This window comes from Agrilus planipennis, unplaced genomic scaffold (assembly GCF_000699045.2).
Source record: "Agrilus planipennis isolate EAB-ADULT unplaced genomic scaffold, Apla_2.0 scaffold7, whole genome shotgun sequence".
Classification (NCBI taxonomy): Eukaryota; Metazoa; Arthropoda; class Insecta; order Coleoptera; family Buprestidae; genus Agrilus; species Agrilus planipennis.
Window position 1 is genome coordinate 2,361,193 of NW_020439340.1, and position 23,303 is coordinate 2,384,495.

At 33.1% G+C, this 23,303-nt stretch overlaps 1 protein-coding gene across 1 annotated transcript; it reads left to right on the top strand.

The window, feature by feature from the left end:
- The first annotated feature begins 342 nt into the window (after positions 1–342).
- Positions 343–17,556, top strand: LOC108741738 (probable G-protein coupled receptor Mth-like 1). The gene is made up of 3 exons (XM_025978743.1): positions 343–1,460; positions 3,704–3,997; positions 17,474–17,556. Exons 1-3 carry the CDS (start codon positions 761–763, stop codon positions 17,554–17,556), a joined length of 1,077 nt encoding a protein of 358 aa, XP_025834528.1. The 5' UTR covers positions 343–760.
- Positions 17,557–23,303: the final 5,747 nt, after the last annotated feature.

A 23,303-nucleotide genomic window follows, 5' to 3' on the forward strand; every position in this document is an offset into this window, starting at 1 on the left:
TATTAAGATCGCTGTAATTCTGGTATTTGGTACAAGTTGATCGACGACCTACTTACTTGTCAGTTTTTATGAACTTAAAATCTGAAGACCCCCTTTCGTGGTTCCCCTGCTAATTATTGTCTAATATTAAAGATTATTAATACAAATAAATTAGGCACTTTAAAAAAATGTGAAAATTATTCTGGTGGTCGTTTTTAAGAAAACCAAAATCGCGGTTACGCATCGAATACACAAGTGACTTAAGTAATAAATATTATCGTCCAATGGTCAGTTTTAAGTCGCTTTTGAATTAACACAAGAAATGGTGGGGTGGGAGACAGTCGACGGCTCTCTCCGACCCAAGCCAACAACAACTACAAGAAAGACAGCGCGCAGACAGTACGAACGACCGAGTGTTTGATAGTTAGCGCGTCCTGTTGCTGAAAAGCTCGATAGCGCCGGATGTGAAGTTATTTGAAATGGGACTGAATAAAATACTCTTAATAAAAATTATGACAGAAACACCGCTTAATATAATGAGTTCGATACAGTGCGTTTAAAAAATCGGCGTTTCTCGTATGTTAATGAATTGTTATTGGTGAAAGCTCCGCGAGGTGACTGTAGCGGACAAAGTTGTTAAAATTCCACGCGAAACAGTGCTTAGCGCTCGGCATTATTAGAATTCCGTTTATAATAGGACCGTTTTGAAACTGCTTTTGACGTTAATGACCTTGGCTTGTAAAAGTTGACCGATATCTAACTATCGATAATAATAATAATAATGATTCGGTGCACCTTTTATTATTATTTTTATATCGCGTTATTCGCCGCTGTGCTGACTACAACCTTTTGCCTGAAGAACGTCACAATTTCGAAATGTTGTGAACTAGGGCAGTCGTTGCAAAAGGAGTCGAACTATTCCTGCGTGAGCACGAACAGGACCAGTTGGACTCCGCAAATTTACTCACCGAGCAAACGAAAGTTTTTGACGGAGGGAACCGTTCCCCAAAACTGGATACTGAATCCCAGCAAAAGGCCCGATTGCGGAGAATTCGAAACGAAAATCCTGTCTCTCGAAAGACAGAAAACGTATATCGTTTTTGAAAACGGGTCTTTAATGCTTTTTGACGATCTCGACAATCTGGTGCATCCAGATAAATATTGTATTGACTATAAGACTGTTATTGCGTGTTCAATTGAGAAACAGCCGCAAGTAAAAGTTAAAAAATGTTGCGGGGATGGAGGCATTTATGTCGACATAAAAAAATCTTGTAAGCCCATGAATGGATCTCATTACAAAATCAGTCTGAACGAGGACTTCAAGTTGGTATCGGGGTTTCCGGACTGCGACAAGCACATGATTATTGCTGGGAAGTTAAAGGACGCGGAAATATTTAGTAACGGAAGCCTATTGTTAAAGGATGTCAATGTTCTTCTACCCAGTAAACACTTCTGTTTGGAGCACGTCTTGGAAAATGCAGGTAAACGGTTTATGTGCCTTTAAATATTCATGATCTTCAAGAAAGAAAAGTTTTTAAGAATTTTCTGTAGTGGAACTACGTAGAATTTATTTGAGGATGTTGCTTTCGTCCAGTGATGGATCTTGAACATTCGGATCCCCATATATAAGTTTTTTGGGGAAAAAAATTAATAAAGACAAACTACATATAAAGTTTCTAAATGGCGTGTAATTTTCAATTTTTATAACATCTGATTGAACCACTGTAAAGAGAGAAATTTTGCACTGCCAGGTTTGAAAACTGATAGAAAAAAAGAAGAAGAAATTATAAATAATAAATTTCATAAAAGTACATGTTCTACAAAACAGATGCCATTTTACGACATGTTACCACATTTTTGTAACGAACAAATGAATTATCTTCAACTACCCAGTCTAAAGTTCGAAATTTTGAGTATCCCAATTTTATAATTGGTTAAAAAATAGCTGAAATAATGAAAAATTTTTTTCGATTTCGCTAAAACACACTTTCGTCAAAATACATGTCATTTTACGACACCCTTCCGGGCTTTTACATCATACAAATTAAAATTGGCTTGAATCCAGGGGTAGATCTTGGATTTTGAACGTTTGCAACCCTATGCCTGGGTGTCTTTATTCATAAACAAAATAAAAGTCAAAATATAAAATTCTCAAGTAACCCCCAATATTACAATTTTCACATGAAATTCTTAACTGGAATATGGGGGACCACGTGCGGGGCCCATAAGTCGGGCAGTGTCTCGTTTGCATCACCAGTTTTTTAACAGCCCCAAAAAAATCACTGTGTATCAACATATTTGTCTTATTTTTTAATTTCTAATTGTATATCAATGAAAATCTCGTTCAATTCCACTGTATTAGTAAATGATATGTACGGGAAGTTAATATTTATAAGAAAGTTTCTTAATTTCATTCAATTAGATTTAGAAATTTGCCCATTAAATGGTGTTAAAATTCTGCTTGGATCACTGGTAATCGTAATGGTTTTTCCATGTAAATATAAATACCAGTGACTCAGTCACCAGGCCAGACCATTGCACCGGAACTTTATTTAAATTGCAGAATAATTAGAACGCTTTTTTCGGTTATTAATCCCATCAATGTTTATGGTCTGTTTGTTTTAAATGGTTGCACACATTATAGACAGCGTATGTTTGTGTGTGGTGAGCATCTCGGAAAAATCTTGATCTTACTATAGGAGCGGTTTTAGGCGTGGTATAGGAAAGTACGTATATAATGCGAATAGTTACAGAATAGAAAGTCAGGCTTAACATTAAATAATTGCGATATTTGATCTTTTTTTGGTTAATAAATTGAAATTGAAATTGAAATCCTAAGATTACCGAGGCATTAAAAGCACCTAAATGATGCTACTTTATTGTTTTGAAGTTTAACCTTTGGAATGCTTTTAAGATATGCTAATCAAGCGTTTATTCGAGTTGTTAAAATACCTCGCGTTAGTGTTACAACTTTTTAAAAATTCATTGAAAGGAATTGAACACCGTTATCTCGGTCCAAAAAAGGATGTAATCGTTGTAACAGTCTCTACAACAGCTTTTGTGAGGTTTCTCGGCCGATAAAGGCGATAAAAACAAATAATTTAAGTAGTTATTTACTGATTGCTACATTTGGGGTGCAACAGTATTCTCGGGTATGTAAAGGAAAAGTAATAGAAGTGGTTTAAACTTTCGTTTACGATTATATACAGGTGTAGCATTTAATTTACGATTATGGGGTATTTACATATTCAACCGTTAAATTATTGACGAGGAATTTGCACCGAAAGCAAATCTAGTAATTTATTGTACTTGTAGCTTTTAAACGATTTTCATATTACATTTGCAAATTATGTTTTGGCGTTAGATATATCATTTGATTTAGTTAATAGAGGTGCGGCTAAAATACGTTATCAATAACTGATTTGGTGACATTAATAACCTTAAGTAGCTTAAATAGTAGTTAGTATAAGAAGCTAAATTTTTTCAATTAAAATTAGTCGATAAAGTCTTGTTTAAGAAAAGTTAGTGTATTTACCTTGAAATTCATTAAATTCCAGCAAAAGTTTTTCGACTATAGTAAGTTATAATCAGTGACCAATCAATCAATTTTATTTAACTATAAATACATGCTGATATAGATCATTTATTTACTTTATTTTGCTTCGATATAAACTTTTTCCTGATTTTTTTTAAGAAAATTTATTCAGTTTTTCTATTGTTTTAGGACCGTCCCCCAGCATTTTCACCTGTCCCAGCCTTCTTCCGCCGCCTCCGAATAGAGTAGTGTCAGATGACAGTTCAGATCTCAGATTTACCTTGTACCCCATAGGATTAGCCTTAAGTGCCGTATTTTTGGCAGCAACTCTTGCAGCTGGTTCACTTTTACCAGCTAGTCATCATGTACTTCATTGGAGGTGTCAAACTAATCACGTCGCCTGTCTTCTAGTCGGATATGTACTCCTTTGTATCACACAACTTGGAGGCAAAAGCATCAGTTCTGCCCCATGTTTCGCTATCGGTAAGTCATTACTAGTGCACTTTCTTTATTAATTGATTTGAAAACGGCTGCCCAAAAATTAGCGGTCAGAAGTCAGAAGTAGCACAAGAAATAATAATATCAAGAAGTGGATTTTTGTGTTTCGATAATCTGACTGATTTTATATTACGTATATAAAATAAAAATATCTGTATGTAATTAATAAAGTAACATATTTTTATCACACGTACATACACTAATAAACAATTTAAAACAGATTCATGAAATGCGTTTTTGTTTTTGTAAAATGTGTTGGTTTTCTTGTCTTTATATTACGAAGTACGGCTTACCAATTGCATGAGGGGAAATTTAATTAGGAATCGCGCTTTTCGTTTTAAAATAAATTCTGTGCTTGATTTTATTTGAGATGAAAATAGGACGGAGGCAAAAAGCAATTAATTTGCTGAAATGGGGTTTCGGGACGATAATCTCCCGGAGGGATTTTAGTGTATTTATCTTCCGGGATCTTGCACTAACTAACAATCATTGTATTTAATGAAGTTTCTTATGTACTTGTTACCGTTTATCGTTATATACGTACAGGTACCTTCTGTAAATTGAAATTGACGACGAAAGAAATTTGTACTTAGAATTTTCATAGAATTGGTACCCATAAAGAGCAGTGAGAATATCGATAAAATCACCTTTAATTAAGGATTCTAATGACACGTTTGAACTAAAATATTAAAGATGTTTCAAAACTAAATTTGAAAAGAGTATTTTTTTATCAAATGTCTTAGAGAAGATACGTTTAAAGTTGTCACAATTCCATTATCTAATTTTTAAAATTATTTTAATACTCTGTGTAATGAAGTACATATCGTGTTTCATCTCGTTTACGTTATTATGTCGAATCACGAGTCACGCAAATAAATTTTCGCAACCAGCTTCGCATTTTCACCTTGTAACTGTAGTACTGCAGTTGCAGTTTTCACATTCGATACACCGTTTTATGGTTCAAGGATGCATCAAGGTGATATTTATTCTTTCAAAATCACGCGAACACACCCATGAAGAAACAAACTATGGATAATAACGTAGTAATAGATTTTGCTGATGAAGCTAATTATTATTAATGTTCTTATTTGTATAACATCATTACAAAATCCACAAGAAAATTAGTTAAAAAATTTATGTACAATAATAAAGGTAATATCAATTAGAATTGTATAGAAAGGGATGAGAAATAGGGTCAAAGAAATTTTAAGGGATTACCAATTCAGGCATAGATACATAGGATTCAAATAACATAATATTAAATGGAAGAAGATGTTAAAAATACTTGAAATATAGAAATCACACAAATTATAAAATTGGCTCAATATAGGAAGATGTAAAGGTTCGTGTCCAAACAGTCCTTAGGTTGAAGACCTCATGATAACGATGATGTAAGATAATTTTAAGAGTCGGTCCAAGAAGTACCTAATTTTTAGAATAAAAGTAAATTTTGTTTTTCCTACATGTTGCATAATTTAAAGATAGCATTACAGAAAATTCATATTCATATGCGTTTGCATTTTTTAATCGTCTTATTTAAAGCTAAAACTAATGAATTTCTTGGGCACTAAATCGTAAATAGTCACAATTATAGTTTTGTAGTAGCACATTAATCTGTGGTGCGTCCAATCACTGTAGCGTTGTTTATATCGTTATTTATATGTTGCTACATTTACAGAATTCTTTTAAAACAATCGACATGTTGTTATTATACATAGTTGCGTTGGCCAAGGACAGTTGTTGTTATTGGTTATTAAAACGGTCGTAATACGGCAGCATCCCGTTCACTTGTTACATTATTTTGCATTCATTGTATTGGTATTGTATTGCCATTAGTGCAGTAGTTCGCAACAAGAAGACTAGATGTACATATCCAGTATTTTTAACAAGGACATGGCTAAATATTGGAAAACTTGGAAATCATGGAATTTTCAGAAAATTTTTTATGTCGTAAAAGAATCGGGAAATTTTTATTTGGATCTCGAAATTTTCCTCAGAAATTCTGGAGAAATTATGGAAAAATATATGTATACCCTTTTTAACCTTTTTACAGTAAAAGAATCGGAAAATTAGAAGTCCTGGAAAATTAGGAAAAAATATATATGGTATATACTCCTTTATGGCATTCCCTATTTAGACTAATTTGGTCCTGAATCCTTTTGCGGTGTGGTCTAAAACACTGATCCCAAGGGCCAAATGATATAACTATCATGTCCACACGTCTAGGTGCCTGATTTGGCCCGAGCTGTCTTTGCTCTTGTTACGCATATGTACTTAATTCATGTGATTTGGAGAATATTTTATATTTGGGTCAGAAAAATCAATTAAACCTCGGAAACATAAACAGGAATTTTTGCGCTGTGCACGTTTTGTGTATGTGAAACCGTTGCCAAATTGGATTATAAATAGATACGCATACTTTTGTTATTATTAACATGCCTGCAACGCGTCCAAATGTGATTGACCACGGTGATATGAATCATAATAAATAATAAAGATGTGTATCTTCGCGGGACCACAGGAAACTTCATCACACGTTTTGTAGATTATAGAAGACATCAAGGAAGCCCTGGTACATATTTAGGTATACAAAAGTTGTTTATCCGACTGCAACGATTGGTATAATAAATATAGGCCGTGTTTTACAATCTTAAAGGAAATATTTAGAAAATATGTTTTTGTTTTGCTTGTTTAATGGCTTCCTACTGGGATATTAAGTTAATATATCTATATTTATATACCAGGCATTTTCAATTTTTATAGCAACTAAAAAGCAAAAAATAAACATAAATGTAACAAACAATCCTGAATTTATACTTTATATCTATCGGTCTTTTTCATAGTAAGTGAAATAAGTCTACAAAATGTAAAACAATACAGTGTAAACTCTTTATAACGTCACTCGATTTAACGACAAACTCCTTAAAACGTCGAAATTGCTTGACTTTGGTTGGTTTACATTGTTTTCTATACAATATTACACTCTATATAGCGTTACGATCACTCTATTTAACGACAAAAATGCGGCATTATAAATCATTGAGCAGTACTTTGTAAGTTGCCCAAAATAGATAAGAACTGTAGCTGTGTACGTTGGTGAAAAAGACGATCCTGTCCCTCCATCAAGCATCAAACAAGCACTTGATGCAGCGAAACTATTAAAAAAATACTTTTTATATAATGAAATTGATCCAGCAGTATCTCAAGATATGAGTAAGATACGTAACAAAATACAATTAAACTATTGTAGCAGCAAAAAACATCAGACGAAGATAACAGGCTATACGCAATGTATGAATAAAAATGTTCGTGTGCAAAATGTGTACTATATTGGTAAATGCATATTACTACAGAATAGTAAAATAATATCTTTTATTTCTCTCCATTTAACGACCACTCTTTATAACGCCGAAAAATGTTCAGTCCCTTAAGTGTCGTTATATAAAGTTTATACTGTATATAGTTAGAACGATCAAAATTGGTAAAGTCCGCAGTCATTTGTTGCGTTTTGAACACGCCCTTTTGTCAAGTTGAGAAATGCTTCATGAGTAGTGCAGACAAAATCAAAAAAGATATAACTGAATAATAGTAAGCGGTGCAGCGGTTAGAGGTTGCTTAAGTACGAAAAAGATCAGGGTTGGCTTTATAAGTGTCTGATTGGAATTATAGTTCTAAATCTCTGGCAACATCCTTAAATCCTGCTTGTCCGCATCTCTTTCTGTTACACATTAACTGGAGTAACGTTGTTCCTTTTTCTTTATAAGTGCCCGCTGCAATTCCTACCTGACATCTCTTTTCTTTGTTCACGATATTCCCTATAAAGTTTATCGTGAGTAAAAGTAGGCGTTTTGTCAATCTCTTATCTATCTGATTATCCATCTTCTTATGGAGTTGTTATGAGGAACCTGAAGAGGATCGATCGGCATGTCCCAGAAATTTAGACCATTGCTTAGCATTAGGGAGTATAAGGAAATACCCTAATGTTTTTTAAGTTTCACCTGTGAAGGTATCTTACAAAGTTCATGATTCAAGATGCATTTTTTTTCTTCGGTCTCTTCTCACGTATTTCCACCTCAACCTGACTTGCAGCGCAACATCGAGTACGTAATAAAGAAAAATTGAAAAGTGCCTACGTTTGCGTGTGTGTATATATATGACGTGCATTTGAGTGTGTATGTACAACCATTGGCATCAGACAAGGGCATGTCTATGTCGTTCCACGACAATAACGATGGTACAACTTGTACGCATACCCACGTCAAGTACGTTTCTAAACTTGGCTCTTCTCTATACACGTTTAACAATCTTTCGTCTTCTTTACCATTGCTATGCGGTCACTGACATCCACTCGAATTTTTTTTATGATCGAATGTTATTCAATTTCAATCTCGGTCGAAAATCAGTTGCAAGAGATATTAAATGGCGTGAGCAAAAAAAAAAAAAACGCTTTTAAAATGAATTATTATTAAGTACTGACCGTCAGAGGAGCCAGGAGCTTCTTTGAATAGCATACTGATGCCTAGTACTAGTGTTGTAACAGGCCTCTGCTTCCGTAATTACGGAAGTTTATATATTTTCACATCCACTTCTGCATCTGGTTCCGCATTCTTATAACGGAAATTTATCGGAACCTAACAAAAATTCTTATTTCTCATTTTTTTTTTACCGGAACAATAAAACAAGTCAAAACATTGCTCGTTGCAAAGCTGTATGTTGAGCAGGCACCTGCACCAGCTTTCAGCTACCCCTCTGTAACATTGTGAACGTATTATTATCAACCGTTTATGTTTATGAAGTATTAGCGTTTAGTATTAGAAGTATTTATTATAGTGTAAGGCTTAAATCTATTTCCTACTCTTTTGTATGTCGATATTTTTCAAATTTTATTCTCTTATTGGTTTCCTACTTTAATCTAAAAACTTTGAGGAGTTTTAGCTCCCCCTTAGCAATTTTCCTAATAATTCAAAACATAGCTGGAATTGCTCGTTGCAAAGCTGTATGTTGGGCAGGCACCTGCACCAGCTTTCAGCTACCCCTCTGTAACATTGTGAACGTATTATTATCAACCGTTTATGTTTATGAAGTATTAGCGTTTAGTATTAGAAGTATTTATTATAGTGTAAGGCTTAAATCTATTTCCTACTCTTTTGTATGTCGATATTTTTCAAATTTTATTCTCTTATTGGTTTCCTACTTTAATCTAAAAACTTTGAGGAGTTTTAGCTCCCCCTTAGCAATTTTCCTAATAATTCAAAACATAGCTGGAATTGCTCGTTGCAAAGCTGTATGTTGGGCAGGCACCTGCACCAGCTTTCAGCTACCCCTCTGTAACATTGTGAACGTATTATTATCAACCGTTTATGTTTATGAAGTATTAGCGTTTAGTATTAGAAGTATTTATTATAGTGTAAGGCTTAAATCTATTTCCTACTCTTTTGTATGTCGATATTTTTCAAATTTTATTCTCTTATTGGTTTCCTACTTTAATCTAAAAACTTTGAGGAGTTTTAGCTCCCCCTTAGCAATTTTCCTAATAATTCAAAACATAGCTGGAATTGCTCGTTGCAAAGCTGTATGTTGGGCAGGCACCTGCACCAGCTTTCAGCTACCCCTCTGTAACATTGTGAACGTATTATTATCAACCGTTTATGTTTATGAAGTATTAGCGTTTAGTATTAGAAGTATTTATTATAGTGTAAGGCTTAAATCTATTTCCTACTCTTTTGTATGTCGATATTTTTCAAATTTTATTCTCTTATTGGTTTCCTACTTTAATCTAAAAACTTTGAGGAGTTTTAGCTCCCCCTTAGCAATTTTCCTAATAATTCAAAACATAGCTGGAATTGCTCGTTGCAAAGCTGTATGTTGGGCAGGCACCTGCACCAGCTTTCAGCTACCCCTCTGTAACATTGTGAACGTATTATTATCAACCGTTTATGTTTATGAAGTATTAGCGTTTAGTATTAGAAGTATTTATTATAGTGTAAGGCTTAAATCTATTTCCTACTCTTTTGTATGTCGATATTTTTCAAATTTTATTCTCTTATTGGTTTCCTACTTTAATCTAAAAACTTTGAGGAGTTTTAGCTCCCCCTTAGCAATTTTCCTAATAATTCAAAACATAGCTGGAATTGCTCGTTGCAAAGCTGTATGTTGGGCAGGCACCTGCACCAGCTTTCAGCTACCCCTCTGTAACATTGTGAACGTATTATTATCAACCGTTTATGTTTATGAAGTATTAGCGTTTAGTATTAGAAGTATTTATTATAGTGTAAGGCTTAAATCTATTTCCTACTCTTTTGTATGTCGATATTTTTCAAATTTTATTCTCTTATTGGTTTCCTACTTTAATCTAAAAACTTTGAGGAGTTTTAGCTCCCCCTTAGCAATTTTCCTAATAATTCAAAACATAGCTGGAATTGCTCGTTGCAAAGCTGTATGTTGGGCAGGCACCTGCACCAGCTTTCAGCTACCCCTCTGTAACATTGTGAACGTATTATTATCAACCGTTTATGTTTATGAAGTATTAGCGTTTAGTATTAGAAGTATTTATTATAGTGTAAGGCTTAAATCTATTTCCTACTCTTTTGTATGTCGATATTTTTCAAATTTTATTCTCTTATTGGTTTCCTACTTTAATCTAAAAACTTTGAGGAGTTTTAGCTCCCCCTTAGCAATTTTCCTAATAATTCAAAACATAGCTGGAATTGCTCGTTGCAAAGCTGTATGTTGGGCAGGCACCTGCACCAGCTTTCAGCTACCCCTCTGTAACATTGTGAACGTATTATTATCAACCGTTTATGTTTATGAAGTATTAGCGTTTAGTATTAGAAGTATTTATTATAGTGTAAGGCTTAAATCTATTTCCTACTCTTTTGTATGTCGATATTTTTCAAATTTTATTCTCTTATTGGTTTCCTACTTTAATCTAAAAACTTTGAGGAGTTTTAGCTCCCCCTTAGCAATTTTCCTAATAATTCAAAACATAGCTGGAATTGCTCGTTGCAAAGCTGTATGTTGGGCAGGCACCTGCACCAGCTTTCAGCTACCCCTCTGTAACATTGTGAACGTATTATTATCAACCGTTTATGTTTATGAAGTATTAGCGTTTAGTATTAGAAGTATTTATTATAGTGTAAGGCTTAAATCTATTTCCTACTCTTTTGTATGTCGATATTTTTCAAATTTTATTCTCTTATTGGTTTCCTACTTTAATCTAAAAACTTTGAGGAGTTTTAGCTCCCCCTTAGCAATTTTCCTAATAATTCAAAACATAGCTGGAATTGCTCGTTGCAAAGCTGTATGTTGGGCAGGCACCTGCACCAGCTTTCAGCTACCCCTCTGTAACATTGTGAACGTATTATTATCAACCGTTTATGTTTATGAAGTATTAGCGTTTAGTATTAGAAGTATTTATTATAGTGTAAGGCTTAAATCTATTTCCTACTCTTTTGTATGTCGATATTTTTCAAATTTTATTCTCTTATTGGTTTCCTACTTTAATCTAAAAACTTTGAGGAGTTTTAGCTCCCCCTTAGCAATTTTCCTAATAATTCAAAACATAGCTGGAATTGCTCGTTGCAAAGCTGTATGTTGGGCAGGCACCTGCACCAGCTTTCAGCTACCCCTCTGTAACATTGTGAACGTATTATTATCAACCGTTTATGTTTATGAAGTATTAGCGTTTAGTATTAGAAGTATTTATTATAGTGTAAGGCTTAAATCTATTTCCTACTCTTTTGTATGTCGATATTTTTCAAATTTTATTCTCTTATTGGTTTCCTACTTTAATCTAAAAACTTTGAGGAGTTTTAGCTCCCCCTTAGCAATTTTCCTAATAATTCAAAACATAGCTGGAATTGCTCGTTGCAAAGCTGTATGTTGGGCAGGCACCTGCACCAGCTTTCAGCTACCCCTCTGTAACATTGTGAACGTATTATTATCAACCGTTTATGTTTATGAAGTATTAGCGTTTAGTATTAGAAGTATTTATTATAGTGTAAGGCTTAAATCTATTTCCTACTCTTTTGTATGTCGATATTTTTCAAATTTTATTCTCTTATTGGTTTCCTACTTTAATCTAAAAACTTTGAGGAGTTTTAGCTCCCCCTTAGCAATTTTCCTAATAATTCAAAACATAGCTGGAATTGCTCGTTGCAAAGCTGTATGTTGGGCAGGCACCTGCACCAGCTTTCAGCTACCCCTCTGTAACATTGTGAACGTATTATTATCAACCGTTTATGTTTATGAAGTATTAGCGTTTAGTATTAGAAGTATTTATTATAGTGTAAGGCTTAAATCTATTTCCTACTCTTTTGTATGTCGATATTTTTCAAATTTTATTCTCTTATTGGTTTCCTACTTTAATCTAAAAACTTTGAGGAGTTTTAGCTCCCCCTTAGCAATTTTCCTAATAATTCAAAACATAGCTGGAATTGCTCGTTGCAAAGCTGTATGTTGGGCAGGCACCTGCACCAGCTTTCAGCTACCCCTCTGTAACATTGTGAACGTATTATTATCAACCGTTTATGTTTATGAAGTATTAGCGTTTAGTATTAGAAGTATTTATTATAGTGTAAGGCTTAAATCTATTTCCTACTCTTTTGTATGTCGATATTTTTCAAATTTTATTCTCTTATTGGTTTCCTACTTTAATCTAAAAACTTTGAGGAGTTTTAGCTCCCCCTTAGCAATTTTCCTAATAATTCAAAACATAGCTGGAATTGCTCGTTGCAAAGCTGTATGTTGGGCAGGCACCTGCACCAGCTTTCAGCTACCCCTCTGTAACATTGTGAACGTATTATTATCAACCGTTTATGTTTATGAAGTATTAGCGTTTAGTATTAGAAGTATTTATTATAGTGTAAGGCTTAAATCTATTTCCTACTCTTTTGTATGTCGATATTTTTCAAATTTTATTCTCTTATTGGTTTCCTACTTTAATCTAAAAACTTTGAGGAGTTTTAGCTCCCCCTTAGCAATTTTCCTAATAATTCAAAACATAGCTGGAATTGCTCGTTGCAAAGCTGTATGTTGGGCAGGCACCTGCACCAGCTTTCAGCTACCCCTCTGTAACATTGTGAACGTATTATTATCAACCGTTTATGTTTATGAAGTATTAGCGTTTAGTATTAGAAGTATTTATTATAGTGTAAGGCTTAAATCTATTTCCTACTCTTTTGTATGTCGATATTTTTCAAATTTTATTCTCTTATTGGTTTCCTACTTTAATCTAAAAACTTTGAGGAGTTTTAGCTCCCCCTTAGCAATTTTCCTAATAATTCAAAACATAGCTGGAATTGCTCGTTGCAAAGCTGTATGTTGGGCAGGCACCTGCACCAGCTTTCAGCTACCCCTCTGTAACATTGTGAACGTATTATTATCAACCGTTTATGTTTATGAAGTATTAGCGTTTAGTATTAGAAGTATTTATTATAGTGTAAGGCTTAAATCTATTTCCTACTCTTTTGTATGTCGATATTTTTCAAATTTTATTCTCTTATTGGTTTCCTACTTTAATCTAAAAACTTTGAGGAGTTTTAGCTCCCCCTTAGCAATTTTCCTAATAATTCAAAACATAGCTGGAATTGCTCGTTGCAAAGCTGTATGTTGGGCAGGCACCTGCACCAGCTTTCAGCTACCCCTCTGTAACATTGTGAACGTATTATTATCAACCGTTTATGTTTATGAAGTATTAGCGTTTAGTATTAGAAGTATTTATTATAGTGTAAGGCTTAAATCTATTTCCTACTCTTTTGTATGTCGATATTTTTCAAATTTTATTCTCTTATTGGTTTCCTACTTTAATCTAAAAACTTTGAGGAGTTTTAGCTCCCCCTTAGCAATTTTCCTAATAATTCAAAACATAGCTGGAATTGCTCGTTGCAAAGCTGTATGTTGGGCAGGCACCTGCACCAGCTTTCAGCTACCCCTCTGTAACATTGTGAACGTATTATTATCAACCGTTTATGTTTATGAAGTATTAGCGTTTAGTATTAGAAGTATTTATTATAGTGTAAGGCTTAAATCTATTTCCTACTCTTTTGTATGTCGATATTTTTCAAATTTTATTCTCTTATTGGTTTCCTACTTTAATCTAAAAACTTTGAGGAGTTTTAGCTCCCCCTTAGCAATTTTCCTAATAATTCAAAACATAGCTGGAATTGCTCGTTGCAAAGCTGTATGTTGGGCAGGCACCTGCACCAGCTTTCAGCTACCCCTCTGTAACATTGTGAACGTATTATTATCAACCGTTTATGTTTATGAAGTATTAGCGTTTAGTATTAGAAGTATTTATTATAGTGTAAGGCTTAAATCTATTTCCTACTCTTTTGTATGTCGATATTTTTCAAATTTTATTCTCTTATTGGTTTCCTACTTTAATCTAAAAACTTTGAGGAGTTTTAGCTCCCCCTTAGCAATTTTCCTAATAATTCAAAACATAGCTGGAATTGCTCGTTGCAAAGCTGTATGTTGGGCAGGCACCTGCACCAGCTTTCAGCTACCCCTCTGTAACATTGTGAACGTATTATTATCAACCGTTTATGTTTATGAAGTATTAGCGTTTAGTATTAGAAGTATTTATTATAGTGTAAGGCTTAAATCTATTTCCTACTCTTTTGTATGTCGATATTTTTCAAATTTTATTCTCTTATTGGTTTCCTACTTTAATCTAAAAACTTTGAGGAGTTTTAGCTCCCCCTTAGCAATTTTCCTAATAATTCAAAACATAGCTGGAATTGCTCGTTGCAAAGCTGTATGTTGGGCAGGCACCTGCACCAGCTTTCAGCTACCCCTCTGTAACATTGTGAACGTATTATTATCAACCGTTTATGTTTATGAAGTATTAGCGTTTAGTATTAGAAGTATTTATTATAGTGTAAGGCTTAAATCTATTTCCTACTCTTTTGTATGTCGATATTTTTCAAATTTTATTCTCTTATTGGTTTCCTACTTTAATCTAAAAACTTTGAGGAGTTTTAGCTCCCCCTTAGCAATTTTCCTAATAATTCAAAACATAGCTGGAATTGCTCGTTGCAAAGCTGTATGTTGGGCAGGCACCTGCACCAGNAACTGAGAATTTCACTCCGTTTCATAAAACCTCAATCAGACTGGACATGCTGCAATCGGTTGTTAATTTAATGAGACTGTAGCGGAGGTAAACGAAGGGTGGTCACTGGTCACATTGGCTTGTATGCCTACCTTTCACGTTGAATTAAATACAAGAAACTTTTATCGAACGCACTAACTTCTGCAAGTATACCTAATATGTAAATTTAGTACGGAAGTGGATTACGAACCAACCGTTTAAGGATATGCAACAAGTTTTTCCTTTGCGATTTATTTCGCGCATTAATAAAAATTCAAAATACTTATCTACTTGAGTACATTAAAATTCTAGAGTAATCGCTCACAGGAAAACTGTGGAAAACGGTAAAATTTCAGGTTTTGGTACACTTGATTTAAAAACGTCATTAATCCTACTTTGTTCCTTAAAGGGCATCCCATTTTAATCGCAACTTTATATTTTTCGATTTGTAGTCGTAATTTTGTAAAAATTTCACATTATATTTTACATAAATCAACTGTAAAACTAGGAATTTGATATTATGATACGTTTTGCTTGTTTCTGTTTTATATTTTTGAGAAGCAGAAACAGGAGTTAAGAGGAGTAGAGGTAGGCCTAGATTAGATTACTGTTCACAAATAGATAATGATGCGGGATGTTCTAGTTATAAGGAAATGCGAAGATTAGCTCAGGATAGGAAAGAGTGCGTGTCCAACCAGCCTTAGGACTGACGACCTTATTTTTAAGGAAGTTACATTAGTTTTGCGTTAATATCTGATTCATTCTCACGTTCTTAATAACGAAATTTATTATTTTCCGTCCATCCGAGAATGAAAGAAAGAATCGTTGTCGGTCAAACAGGCAGCAACGTTTCGAACAAGTTCCAATTAGTTAGAACATACACATAGACGGCAAACCGTGATTTGCATAATGTGACGGAAGCGATTGTATCCAATCGTTATAGAAAGGTACCTTTACATACATAAATGCTTAAGGCATCTTATTAATTTGCACTGCGTGATTTACTGAATTAATGAAATCCGAACGGAATGTTCGGCTTATTTTCTGTTTTAATTGCTGTAGCAATGAATTACGTTTTTCAAAATATATTCTAGCTTTTAATTATTTGATACTATCAATTAACGGTTAATAACGTAATAGTTTTAATTATAGATAACATTGGATCAATTATTAACAATCGAATGTGTTTTGACAGATTTTAAATTGACCTTACGTATCAATCACGACGTGGTATTTGTGCCAATACAAATCATATCTGTAGTTGTTTCGATTGATTAGCGATTGATTGAAGTTGAGGAATAGTTGTGACAAAAAATCATCTGGTTTACCTACAATTTAATGATTTTTGATAATTTTAGAAATTAAAAATTTCGGTAGACGAATTAGCAAGTGCATAAGCGGCGGTAAAGGAGAATTAATTATGTAATAAGTAATAAGCTGGTTAGTCATTTTGGAGTTTTGTAGTGATTACAGGTATCCATTGATTTTGACTTTTTATTAAACATTGACTTAAATATTTTACTATTTCATTTTCAACAACGTTAATAATAGTTTACAGAAACTGTCCGTCAACCATGAATTTAATGTTCTTAATTTTAATAGCGTCAGATTAAATAGAACACACGGATACCTTGTACATATATTTACACGTTTCTAAAATTTACAGCAGCTTTTGAGGTCATTTATTTTAGCAAGGCACCTTACTAATTTGCAGGGTTTTTCTTGTTGGTAATAATTTACTTCTAATAGATTGTAATTCTTCTTGTTGCAATCACGACAACATTGGCAACTTAACATCATTATCATTATCAGTAGTTTTATACGTGTATTTACGTTAAAAAATTGTTAATGATTGAGTTGCTCTTATTAATGTACCTATCTTATAATGACTAAATAAATTCTAAAATTGAATGAATTTTACAGTGTATACAGTTGAGTTTAATGATACAGCTAGTTTAAAATCTCATGGGATTTTCCATGCTTCACCTTATAGCATTATAATACGCAAATATATCGGCATAAAGCTCCATAACCCTGGTTAAACTATAAACAGTGATAGCCAATGTTACAATGTAGAAATCAACGAATGAGCGAAGTTTTGTCACCGCCCAAAGTTCATGACATCCTTAACTACCTCTACCATGGTAGAAATTATGTTCGTGTACTAACTACATATTTAACCTAACCTAACCTAACCTACCTCTACCATGGTAGAAATTATGTTCGTGTACTAACTACATATTGTATAGGTACCGTGGCAATGGCGGCTTTCGATTATAATTATTTGTCAGAAATTGCTTCACGCTAAGCATTTTCTTCGCTCAGTGCAGCACCTGGTTACTACTGATTTAAAATTTCTTTCTTTATTACAGCCGTAGCCATGCACTTCCTGTTCCTTTCGGCATTTTTCTGGCTTAACACCATGTGCTTCAACATCTGGTGGACTTTTAGGTGAGTGAAACATTTTTTTTGAAACAATTTGCTATCGTGCCCAATGCTTCCTGCTAATTCTAACTGAATTTTTTCCTTGTTGATTTCAAATTAATATATTTGCTAATGCCTATCTAATACATATACCTAATACTCATATAATATTAATGTAGTAGCTAGTATATTCTACCTGACTTGGCAGATTTGAATGTTGAGTGCAGGTAATTTTAGAAGAAGTAACCGAATCCTGTGCTGCATATATGCATACATTATAGAAACAAACTGGATCAAATTTCTTGTGTCTTTTAAGTTTTGAATATNATTAGAAGTATTTATTATAGTGTAAGGCTTAAATCTATTTCCTACTCTTTTGTATGTCGATATTTTTCAAATTTTATTCTCTTATTGGTTTCCTACTTTAATCTAAAAACTTTGAGGAGTTTTAGCTCCCCCTTAGCAATTTTCCTAATAATTCTATTTCCAAAATACTAACATAGTTATAGTGTGTGTTCAGTGGTGTAAATTTTTAGTTAAAAGTGCAATTTTGAAGTTCCAGTTTGTATTACTTTGTTGATATTAACGATGCAAAGAGTCACTTAAAATTATTACACCTCTGCCTCCGCATCCGCTTCTGTTTCCATTATGACACTTCTCCTTTGCATCACTGTCTAGTACCTTCGTACTTATGAAATGCACCCATAGAAACAATTTTTTTAGGCATTTAATGAAGTTAGAATCGTCTACATACTGCGAAATTATTGAGAGATTGCATTTTCATCAGGCTCTAATGAGGATGGACGTATCAAGCGAAAAAATTAAGAGAAAATGATGATAAAAAGGTCTAGTATAAACAATTTTCTAAAGGGAGTCGTATAAAAATTATTTTATCATCATCTATTAAATAAAATTGTACGTCTTGTAATAATCATAAATAATTTATAGATTTATATTGTTAAGGTGTGTTGGTCATTATTAAACGATTACATCTAACGGTTTAAGGACTGTAAAAGAAGTTCTGTAATTTAGTTAGAAGCTGACTTGCTCATAAATAATGTTTTATATTTGCAAAGTCATTGGCAATTTAACTTTAAAGAAAAAATCTTTTATGTAATGAAAAAAAAAATATTATGACCCAGCTTTATTATGTCCGTTTGCCAATTGTCGACTTGTTTTATGTATCTGCATCATATCTGCGGACATTATATATATTTTTTTGCGCTCCTGAGAGGAAACAAGATAACATTGTTCGTTCCAATTCTGTCAATTAAAAGTAACAACTTTATGTATACAATAAATAAAATCGTTTACAAATCATTGTTTAAGACGTGATTACTGCTGACATTGACGGACTGTCTACTTGACAACGTTTCTTTTGTAAATTAATTGATTCAATTTCCTTTTTTATTTTGGTTGGCCTTAAGGATTTTTGTGAGTTTTATAGTGGCAGTGTAGTAGTGTAATCGTAAATTCAAATCCTTGGTCATATTCTGGGAGATTTCAGACAAAGCAATTGTTTCTTTGCTTAATTGAGAATAAAGCGATTTCTTTTTCGAGTGTTACGAATTTAGTAAATTGGTGAATTATTTTTAGGAAGTTAATTAACAGACAAGGTCTCCAATTTTAACGACATGAGCCAAATTAATTAATTTATTTTAAGCACCAAGTATATAAGAAACCTAACGTTATTTCATATTTTCTATTGCCAAAAGTATTACAAAAGCAATAAAATTTTATCGATCAGTCAGGTTAATTCCTAATGTAGTGCTTTTCCTTTACAAAAACTGTACAGAATGTAACAGAGCAGTTCATAAATATTCTTACCTTATCCACCTATACATAGTAAGAAATTTGTAATTAAAAAAATTGAACTAATCTGAAAAATATGAGGTATTGTAGAATAATTCCTTATACATTTTGAAAACAAGGAACTGGCAGTAGTTTTAAAAATAACGCTAGCAAATTGTACCTGTACAGACTTGCATAACTTCTCTATTAACAGACCAGATGTAATTTTCACACTTCTTCGGTCAAAGAACTTAACAGCAAAGAGAGATCTCGGGTCAGTACCAGGACAATTACATGGTAATTTAGAAAATACCAACCCGTGGACCAGCACAAATTTGTTTGTAAAATTGTTAGAAAATAATAAGATCGAAGTGATAAGACACTTTTGGAGATCACTTACCAAATTCGTCACGTTTGTATTTTTACTTACGTTAGAGATACTTATAAATTATGATTTGAAATCGGTAAGAAATTTTGTATTGTATTGAGTGATCGTATTTATACTGTTGTATGGTTGTATTTGTATTGTTGTATGAGCTGTTATTCAATTGTTTTCTGCATTTAACGGGAATCAGGATTACGTTTTCGAAGGTGCGGCCATCATACTGTTATTATGCCTGCTGCATTAGTTGAGTTAGTTGCTTATTCCATATAAGGTTCTTAATGTGTCTATTTCCACTGATTCACGTACTTATATACTTAACGCATGCTAAATGTTAAACAATTACTAACCTACATCACTAACGGGTCTTTAAATAAATTACATATACTAAATTATGGATGGATAATAAAAGATGGAAGTTCAAAAACATATCGCTCAGGGATACACAATTACTGCCAATAATAAAACGAAGAATTTCCTTAACCCGAACTATTATTATAGGGTGAACTGATGCTATCCTGATTCTGGTCTAAAGGCCGTCTGATGCTGGATGTTTTAGCGAAATGTTAGGATGTAACTCCAATGGACGACGGCTTTTGGACTCGAATCAGGACAGTGTCAGTTCACCTACTGGCTGCAAAAGTCTTTAAAAGGCCTTAGAAAGAGTGTTTTGTATAAAAAGATTTAGGGTGTAGTATATTTGTCATATTTTGACAGTATTGCTAATTTTCTAATTCAAAAACTGTCGCTCCTATGCTATAATTGACTTTACAAATAGAACGTAGAACATTTTTATTTAGTTTTCAATTCACTCCATGTGTTTTGTGCATAGGAATGCGTGAAGATTTTGTTGAATTTCATAATCTAAATTCTAGAAAAATTATCTTTTCTTAACTGGTTGTCGTTACTAAAATATTTCGCAGTTGAAGAAATACACTTGAGTCTTTGAATTGTCACAATATTTTAGAAATTTTAATTATGAATCCCAACTAAATTTTCACGTAGTCCTATGTAAAAAATTATTTGAATTCGAAAGCATACAAAAAGGCACAATGTTTCACTTGAAAAATTTAAGTTGAATGTCACTATAGGAGCTACCTACATGTTTTGAAACACAAAATTGGGAATGCAGCCAAACCGTGACAAACATATAAAGTAAAATCTTTATTAAAGACCTTTTTTCTTAAAAATATAGAGGCTATGTCTCACTTGTATGAACATTTTTTGTGGACAATACCCCACAAAACAAGATGTAAAAATTTGATTTTATTATTCATTTCTCTTGAAAGTTAATTTTTTATTTCAGTCATCTGTTACGCATTATTTTATAAGATGTGGTGTATGTTTTATACGTGTACCCCTGATTTCATTCTCAACCCTCTGAACTATCTTTCATTATTTCGGACGATAAAAAATCCCCTCCCACGCAGTAAATCAACAAAGAGCTAGTGAATGGCTATACAGAGCTCCCTAGGGATTAGTTTCTATCCCCTACATGCTATCTAGATACGAATCTGTTGACATAATTATATAATTTATTTGATTCACAAAAAATATTAAATTAAAAGGGACTGGTTCTTTCTACAAATAAAATTTAGATTATTTTAGGAATCATTCAACGATTAAATAAGAATGAAGAGGTATGTAATATGCAGTTAAATGACCCTTTAGTAATGATTAAAAATACTGATTCTACAATTTTATAAATAAATCCAGTTGTACACATTCAAATGATTTATAAACTTTCGCAATTGTCGAATAACGTAATCCCAGTTAATTAGTGTCAACTTAAAAAAGAATAAATTTAACCGTCTTCAAATGCTGATATTCGAACGGACAGTAGAGCATCGAATGTGTTCCCAAATCCACTAACCGACATGGATTCTCGTTTGTACCAGCGTCCAAATTAATTACGTTGTCTTCATCTAATGGCCCATTAATCAGCAAAGTTCAAGTGAATAATTCTGAAGGCACTTAATTAAAAATAAACTTACAAGCTCGACGTCACTAACTGACTTCGTCCATGAGTATGCCTAATAGTAGTTCATGGGGCTTAAGTAAATTCCACCTGCTTCCATTCTGTAATATCTATCGTATGTAAGACTTAGGGCCGGATTGTCCCGGGGTGCAGGGGTGCAAATGCATCATATCTATCGGAGATAGTTAGTATATTTGTGAAGAAGAACTTTAAATGCATATTTGAGAGAATAGTTTTAGAGTTCATTTCTTCTTAAATGTTTGTGGAAATTACATTTTTTTCAAGGCACACATTGGTCGCGCGCTGATGCAGATGCGTTATGCATTACAAATGTTTACCATCGTTAATGTTAATGTTTTTATTTCCAAACAAGTTCAGATCTTATTTAAAAAATACGTTTCGGCGGGGTAGTAAAATACGCACTGTTGTTAAACAACACATAAAACGCATGTGAACGTTCAGTAAAAATCCAGCGTGTTCACGGACTATAAAGCATATGCCATTATCAGACCTTCCTAGTGAATACGCTTATTGTATTGGAAAAGGTTCAACGTACAAGTTAATAAGAAATTCAACCGTACGTCAATGATAAGAGCGACTGTCCAGATGGGTGGCACAGAAGCATATCATTATATAGTTCAAACATTGACACTTCTACATGATAAGGAATTTCATAAAATTATAAGCTGGAGTCTAATGTAGATACAGATAATAACATACATATATTCATAAATTTTGAAACATCTTCAAAATTTGAATCCGAAATGCTATTCATTTTTTTTGTTTTAGAGAAAAATACATTGAAGATCATTATTCTTTTTCCTTGTTCTTTTTTAACCCTTCATAGCGGAGAAAAAGAGAACTATTTTGAAAAAAGGAGCACACAGTGATAACTTCTTGATCCATATAAAGAAATATTTGATACAAATTTTGTTACTATAAAACCTTTTCTTTGTCGTTATAATGTTATTATTTTTATGACCTAAATAGTTACTGATCGATGAAATTTGATTTACTTCTGGCTGCAAGGACAATAAATTGTATACCTAAAGCAATTATTTTGTTATCTCTAATCAGTGAATCAGTTATTATCGGAAGAATGCTGTAAAAGCACCTTCCAATTTTTTAGACCTTAATGAGCCGGATAGTTTATTTATGTGACAAAACAATGAACCCCTGTCTATGGCATAATGCCAGTTAGAAAACTATGTATGATTTGCCAAGAATACGTGTATGATGTTTATTTGCGGTTAGGTCGCTGGCACCATCTACTTTTGCAAAAATTACGATTATTAAGGTCCATTCACACATGTCATCCGTACCGTGTCCGTTACACATATCTTCCGTGAAATGACGACAAAATGGTTTAATAATAGATTTATATGAAAACATTAGTAGATTTATCGGAGCAGGCATCAGTGTCAGTACCGTTTGTACAACAACTTTCTCCATAGGTACACTGTGATAGGGTTGCCACCCGTACTTTATTATAAAGTATTGTACTCTATTTCGACTGTGCGTACGTTATACTTTACAAGACACATAAAGTACGCAAAAATACTTTATTTAAGGCCTTAAGTAAACATCGTAATTTTGTAAGCGATTATTCGAAATTCAGAGTATTTTT